This window comes from Lycium barbarum, chromosome 4 (genome assembly GCF_019175385.1).
Source record: "Lycium barbarum isolate Lr01 chromosome 4, ASM1917538v2, whole genome shotgun sequence".
NCBI lineage: Eukaryota > Viridiplantae > Streptophyta > Magnoliopsida > Solanales > Solanaceae > Lycium > Lycium barbarum.
The window spans coordinates 27,765,661-27,773,811 of NC_083340.1; the positions used below are offsets into that span (position 1 = coordinate 27,765,661).

Consider the following 8,151-nt stretch of genomic DNA (forward strand, 5'->3'; position numbering starts at 1 on the left):
ATGCTGCTCCGAAGAGTTACAAGATTTTCTGAATCTCTCAAATCTAGGTACCTTATCTCACTCTTCAACTCCAAATTTATGCTTCCAAGGTTCTGGAAAATTTTCTAAATTAGAGCACCCCTGTAGATACAGATATTCAAGGGAATTGATGCACAAAGCTGGAAACCTCTTAAGCCGTTTACAATTAGTCAATTCTAATCTAAAGAGCTTTTTGAGAAATCCCAGGGAATGATGAACTTCTTCAAGATTCATACAATTTGACAAATCCAAAGTCTCCAAATTTGGCATCCCCATGAAACCTGGCAACTCTTTAAGCCTCCTACAATCAGATAAGTTCAAGAATTGAAGAACACCAAGTTGGGTTATGCTTCGAGGCAAATACTCAAAATTGTTTCCGGTGAGATACAACTCTTTTAATGAGGATACAGATCCTATGTCTTTTGGAAGTCCTCCATCTATTAGATTGCAGTAACTAAGATTCAGAATTTCCAATGAGCGTAACCCTTCATTCACCTGAGGGAACACAAAATACACTTCATATTTGAGGCCTACTTCTGATTTTTGTTTTGCAAAATTCAAGAATTTAAGATTTTTTAACCGGACAATGGAGGGCTGAGGCTGTGATTTCGAGTATTTTTGGCATCAATCCACTCCAAGTTTTCTAAATCCCCTATTCTTTCTAGAAAACTTCCAAGTTTTGAGCAACTCGATACATTTAGACTGACCAAACTTTTCAACTTACAAATGTTGATCGGGAGTGCTAGAATTTCTAAACCCCGCAAATCTAAATCCTTTATCACACTGTCTAGCATGTGATTCTCTAACTCCAGTTTCATGCTTCCAAGGATTTTTGGAAAATTTTGTAAACTAGAACACCCCTGTAGCCACAGATATTCAAGGGAATCAATGCACAAAGCTGGAAACCACTTAAGGCGTTTACAGTTAGTCAATTCTAATGTACAGAGCTTTTTTAAAAATCCCAGGGAATGATGAATCTCTTCAAGATTCATGCAATTTGACAGATATAAAGTCTCCAAATTTGGCATCCCCATTAAGTCTGGCAACTCTTTAAGCTTCTTCCCATCTGAAAAGTCTAATAATCGAAGACCACCAAACTGCACTATGCTTCGAGGCAAATGATCAAAGTTATTTCCAGCGAGATACAACTCTTTCAAAGAGGATATACATTCAATGTCTTCCGGAAGCCCTCCGTCTATTAGATTGCAGTTACTGAGATTCAAGATTTCCAATGAGCGTAGTCCTTTAGCCACTGGGGGGAACACAAAGTGCACTCCATCTTCGAGGCCTACTTCTGATATTTGTTTCACAAAACTCAAGAATTTAAGCTTGTTCAACTGGACAACAGAAGGCGGAGGTTGTGAGATTAGAGTATCTCTAGCATCAAGCTGCTCCAAGTTTTCTAAGTCCCCTATCTCTTCTGGCAAGCTTTCAAGTTTTGAGCAATACGACACATTTGGACTAACCAAACTTTTCAACCGACAGATGCTGCTTGGAAGAGCTACAAGGTCCTTTAAACAGCTCAAATCTAGCTTGGCAATATGAGTTTGGTACTGGATAGATGATGGTAGTTCCCTTATCCCAGAGCCTCCCATGTGAATCTTTAACTCTAGCTTCATTCTTCCTAGGATTTCTGGAAATTTCTCTAAACCAGAGCAATCTTGTAGATACATATATTCAAGAGATTCCAAGTTAACACATGGAAACCTCTTAAGGCTTTTACAATCACGCAACTTTAACTCAACGTGTTTTTTGGAACATCCCAGGGAATGGTGAACCTCTTCAAGATTACTATGATCTGACAGACTCAAATACTCCAAATTTGGCATCCCCGAGCAATCCGGTGTTTGCATCAGGTGCTTAGAGCCGCTGAGATTTAGCATCCGTAGATACGGAAAATGCTGTTCAAATAAAAAAAGGAATGAGATAGAAAAAAATGAACAACAAGGTAATATGGAAAATACTTGAGTGAGTTTTAAAATTGAGCTTCTTACTTAAAATGATGATGGGACGATTTGAAAAAAGACATAAAGATCTTATATCAATCTTGAAAACTATTGATAAATCAAGAATCATATGAGATTGAAAGGGTTCTATATATTTTGTGATTTACAATTCATGAACTAGAGACTATTTATACACAAATACCTACATAATTACAAGCATGATTCTAGGTGTATATCTTGCACAATATCAAGCCATATCTTCCACAATATTAAGGGTGTGATTCCGCATATTTAAAGAATATATAAAATCATATTTGGCAATAAAACCATGTCTGATATGGTCAACAAATCTAAGAACAGACCAAAATAATGCATAATGCATATATTTTAGTTTTGGAATTAATGTAACATTTTTCATCTAAGGACATGCATCACAATCCTAGGAAAAGCCAACATAGGAAGTATCTCGAATACAACAGGACAAAAGCAATAATAATATTTGCCAATATCAGGACGACGATAGTCGCAGAGAAAACTAAAATAAACATAATTCAGCTAATGTACCTTTCTTCCCGTCCATAAATAATGCAGTGAACTGGACACGAGTTGAAGATGGACAAGCCTTTTGGGTTCAAAACTAGCTGGCAGTGATTCCCAAGGATAGTGATTCCAGACAAACCAACGCAAGTTGTTGGGGAGGTACTTAATGGAACCATCATGGGAATTGGAGCCATCATCGATATTTGGATTCACGTTCCCACGTATGTATAATATCCTAAGCCTTTTCATATTTTTCATGGCCTCTTTGCTAAAAGAAATATTATTAAAATAAGGATACCAGATTGCTTCAATTGTTTGGTCCCCTGGTAAAAAGATCATTAGTATAAAACTTTAAATGTTGTATAAATCTGCTTGTCAATATAACTACTTACTCACTCCTTGCGATGACAAATCTCGTCATGTTTTGTACTATTTATTGTTGCACTTGAAGTTCTAGAAGAGCACTGTTAAAAACTTTTAAGGTAGTATATTATTTAGGTCTCTTTTCAGAATATGTTGCTTAAGGGAAATACTTTGTGCAATTAAATCTATAATTAAATTCTATAATAATTTTTTCTAATAATACATTTTCCGAGATGTTCTTTAGAGTCAGGTCTAAAAGCTTTTTATGTTGTGATAAAACAAAGATGTAATTGAAATAGTACCAACAAATTGTCATTTTCGAAAATAAAAAATAACCACGGCAAAAAGAATTCATGATTGAGTTGTTATGTATAAAATATCATACAAATTTCAAATTAATCCAAAGAATGAAGTTGGATTGAACAACTTAAGAAGCTACAAGTCTAATTCAGAAAAATTAGGCCGCATTAGGCAATTAATTTTTCATTTGCTTCTCCTACTAAAGTAAACAAGTAAAATGACTTACGTGCGAGAATTTGAAGCAAGAGAAACAAACATTTGGAATTGACCCTATATGTCTTTGGAACATGAAGAATAGAAATTGAAAAGTATTGCATTGTTTAGCCTACTAACCGTATTGTTGACCACCACTTCTTCGAAATCTTCTGCGAGCCTCAGTCTACTACGTTCTCCCGGTTCCTTTTGCATGTTCACCACATATTTACTCATATCTTGTATTAAATCATGCATTTCAATCGTATCTTTTTCAGATAGAAACACAAGGGATTTTTCAAATAGGCTATCCAATCCATATTCAGCTCTAATATGACAGCTCTCAAGAATTTGCACGATCTCATCTTTTTTCCTCCCTCGTAAGAAGCATGCTATGTCTAGAAATATGTCTTGTTGTATGGGCTCCAGTCCATCATAACTAATTTTGAGCTTGTCAATAATTTCTAAACTAGAGTTATTTTTCATCTGCTCTATAGCACTTCTCCACACATTTATATTCCTTTTATGTAAGAAAGAACCCCACACTTTGAGGGCTAAAGGAAGGCCTTTAGCATGATTTACTACCTCCAAGGAAAGCTTCATAAAACACTTACTTGGAACTTCTTTTTTGAAAGCATGTTGATTGAACAATTGAGTAGCTTCATGATCAGGTAGTGTAGTCACTTCATAGATTGCATCATCCTTCTCTATGAGATGTCTGTTTCTAGTTGTTACAACAACTCTACTGTCATTACCAAACCAATCAAGATCACCTGCTAAATACTCCAAATGATCAGTATGATCTATGTCGTCAAGCACAACTAGCACCTTTTTAGAACAAAGTCTGCTCCGAATCATGTCTTTACTGTTAAACTTATTATTGACATAATCATCTTTTCTTCTTAACAGTTCAGAGAGAAGGGTATTTTGTAAAGAATGCAGTTGATTCTTTTTTTCATTTTCTTTTACATCCGCAAGAAAACAAGCAGCTTCAAATTGATAATATAGAGTATCAAAAATAACTCTTGCTATTGTCGTCTTACCAACACCTCCCATGCCCCATATCCCCACAATCCGAACATCATCAGTTTCCATATCAAGTAGGGACTTTAATTTCTCTAAATGAACATTCATTCCCACAACATCTCGCAAAGAAGATAAAGAAGCACTCTTGCATAATTTGGAAGAAATTTGCTCGACAATCTGCTGAATATTCTTTGACTCAATCCTACATAAATAAGAAGATTAATTGTGGATGTAAGAAAGTCAAGAATTAGTAAGTATTTCATATTGTTGATGCATAAATATATAAAAAAACTGCACATAAATTAAACTCTTAACTAATCCGAATATTATATATGTAAGAATGTTAATGAGGAATTCAAGTGATAGGAACTATAATGTCTTCTAGCAGATAAAAACATATAAATCATCTGTCAATCCTTGTTACCAGAAATCATGAAATAAAATATTTCTAATGTCTAATGTACATATAAAATTAAATAATTGCATATATTTTTTTACTCACCCTTGGCGGATGTCATATCCTTTTAGATTTGCGGCAGCAGTTAGGGCAGTCCTCCATCCTTGCACCTTCTGCATTCCTTCAACATCATCCTTACACTTTGATTCATGTTTGACAAAGGCTTCAGCAAAGCTCTCCCTCTGGTTTCGAACTTCTGATGGATCCACATCATAGAAGACAGGTATGACAGTTTGTCCATTATCGTTCTTGCATTTCATGATCTTCACTAGTTCATCTAAGCACCACCTCGATGTAGCATAATTCTTTGAGAAAATGATAACGGCAACTTGAGACTCTTGGATAGCTTTCAAGAGTTCTTCTGTGATGGATGTGCCATGCTTTAGCCTTTCATCATCTTCAAAGGTGAATATTCCTCTATTTCTCAAACCTTCATACAAGTGACTTGTAAAATTTCTGCGAGTATCTTTGCCTCTAAAACTTAGGAAGACATCATACTTCCATCGAGGACACTGTGAATTACCCACAGAAGAAGAACATGATGCCATTGATTTAGTTAATTTGTTGAAAATTGAGAAGAAAAATAAACTGTGTGGATAGATTTGTGGTTGTGATAGGAGATAAATTGATGATATTTTGGACGAAGTTATATATAGGACTTCAAATCTACTCCACAGAATTATTGCTATTGGTCTAGTCAACTGGTATATACTGTAGCATTAGATGTGATACATTATCATTGAATATTATTTATAACAATAGTAAGAAGTAGGAAATTTCTGTGAAGCTTCTTAATACTCTTTGAACTGTAACTGAAGGAAGTGGGAACTTCCTTTCAAAAACCCACCCCTCCACCCTTTGTGGCTCCTGCACTAAGACTCCACAATAATATGTATACAATGGACAGCTCAAAGTACAAGCCGATAAAGCTACAATTAAAAGAATATACTTGGAAGAACATCCCAAATGTGAAGAAACGAAAATTTGTGTGATGTTTCACCAGTTGGATAGAATTATTGCTCCAGAAGTCCAAACACCAACGTCCCTTTCTCTTCTCTGCCGAAAATTGTTGTCATATTAATCACTTGATTGAATTGTTTTTAATTTTCCACGAAGTTGAAAAAGTCTTCGTCCAGCAAAATATTTCTCTAATAAAAATAATCTAAACAAAACGGAGAAAAATGAAACTTTACTCAACAATTTATGAGCTTGTATTTGAAATTGTAAAATACTATATTAATGGGTAAAAGTAAGGTAATACAATTTCTTTGTCACCAACGACAGCTGTAAGACGACTTGACTTCATTGAGATTGAAGATAACAACCAATTAAAAGCACCATGGTCCTATTTTCCTTGTGCAGATGGAAAAGTAGAAACAAAATAATGTTACTTTTTCCAAAAGCATATTTGTTAGTTTAATAAGCAATTTCCAGAATCTATATAGAGTGAAATGAACACATATTTCATGTTTTACTTTCCGCTACTGTTGTGTATCCTATAAGAAGTTGCTTTATTCCCTCTAGTCAAATTGAATGTCCATGTTGGAAAACGACATTGTGTGCGCAAGCCATTTAATTTGTACACCACTGTCGTAAAAAAAAAAACATTGATCGTCACCTTTCGTCAATTCCCCTGTAAAGTATTTGAAGCTAGGTATTGCAAGCGAAAACTTATGGTGTCAAGACAATGGAAATTATTTTGCTCATTTTTTCATGGAGGGACCTGTTCTAGTGAAGGACCAAAAGCTAAAAAAACATAGTATAAGGCTATTTTAAATGAGAAATACGATTTACCAACTAAATGTCAAGAACATAATAATGAACAGAGTTGTTAATGCTCTACTCTACTTCTGATCAGAATTATTATTGAGTATTCTTTGATCCGTAATATAAGCTAGTATGAAAGTTCCTTCAAAGACCCAACCCTCCTTGCACTAAAGCTCCACTGTTATATGTACACAATGGACAGCTCAAAGTACAAGCCGATAAAAGCTACAAATAAAAGACTATACGTGGAAGAACATCCCAAATGTGAAGAAACGAAAATTTGTGAGAAGTTTCACCAGTTGGATAGAATTATTGCTCTAGAAGTCCAAACACCAGAGCCCCTCTCTCTTTTGCCAAAAATTGTTGTCATACTAACCAATTGATTGAATTGTTTTTAATATTCCAAGAAAGTCGAAAAGTCTTCGTCTAGCAAAATATTTCTCTAATAAAAATAATCTAAACAAAACGGATAAAGATGAAACTTTACTCAACAATTTGTGAGCTTGTATTTGATATTTTAAAATACTATATTAATGGGTAAAGTAAGGTAATACAATTTCTTTGTCACCGACAGCAACTGCAAGACGACTAGACTTCATTGTGATTGAAGATAACAACCAATTAAAAGCACCATGGTCCTATTTTCTTTGTGCAAATGGAAAAGTGGAAACAAAAGAATGTTACTTTTCCAAAGCATATTTGTTAGTTTAATAAGCAATTTTCAGAATCTATATAGAGTGAAATGAACACATATTTCATGTTTTTCTTTCCAGCTACTCTTGTGTATCCTTTAAGAAGTTGCTTTATTCCCTCTATTCCTAAATTGAATGTCCATGTTGGAACATCACATTGTGTGCACAAGCCAGTGTGTACACCACTGTCATAGAAAAAAAAACTTGATTGTCACCTTTCGTCAATTCCCCTGTAAAGTTTTTGAAGCTAGGTAGTGCAAGCGAAAACTTATGGTGTCAAGACAATAGAAATTATTTTGCTCACTTTTTCATGGAGGGACCTGTTCTAGTGAAGGACCAAAAGCTTTAAAAAAACACAGTATAAGGCTATTTTAAATGAGAAATACGATTTACCAACTAAATGTGAAGAACATAATAATGAGCAGAATTGTTAATGCTCTACTCTAATTCTGATCAGAATTATTATTGGGGATTCCTTGATCCGTAATATAGCAAGTATGAAAGTTCCTTCAAAGACCCAACCCTCCTTGCACCAAAGCTCCACTGTTATATGTACACAATGGACAACTAAAAGTACAAGCCGATGAAGCTGCAAATAAAAAGAAGGGTAATATCCTAGCAATTTCTTTAGAGTTAGATTTCTCATATGGTCATTCAACTAATGATCATCTCTCTTCTTTATTCCAATTTTCTATGTTGTTGAGTGACCATATGAGAAATCAACTCATTTCTTTGTCGACGACTTAACTTCATCCATTCATTGTGATTGAAGATAACGACCTATCAATAGCAGTACTATTTTTTTTATGGAAAGTGAAAACAAAAGTGGATCCATACCTTGTAATTCTCT

At 34.6% G+C, this 8,151-nt stretch overlaps 1 protein-coding gene across 1 annotated transcript; it reads right to left on the bottom strand.

The window, feature by feature from the left end:
• Positions 1 to 455: 455 nt before the first annotated feature.
• LOC132635695 (TMV resistance protein N-like) lies at positions 456 to 5,663 on the bottom strand. Its single transcript, XM_060352194.1, has 5 exons — positions 4,888 to 5,663; positions 3,501 to 4,587; position 3,437; positions 2,529 to 2,827; positions 456 to 1,919 (listed from the first exon to the last, which is right to left on the bottom strand). Exons 1-5 carry the CDS (start codon positions 5,388 to 5,390, stop codon positions 594 to 596), a joined length of 3,216 nt encoding a protein of 1,071 aa, XP_060208177.1. The 5' UTR covers positions 5,391 to 5,663; the 3' UTR covers positions 456 to 593.
• Positions 5,664 to 8,151: the final 2,488 nt, after the last annotated feature.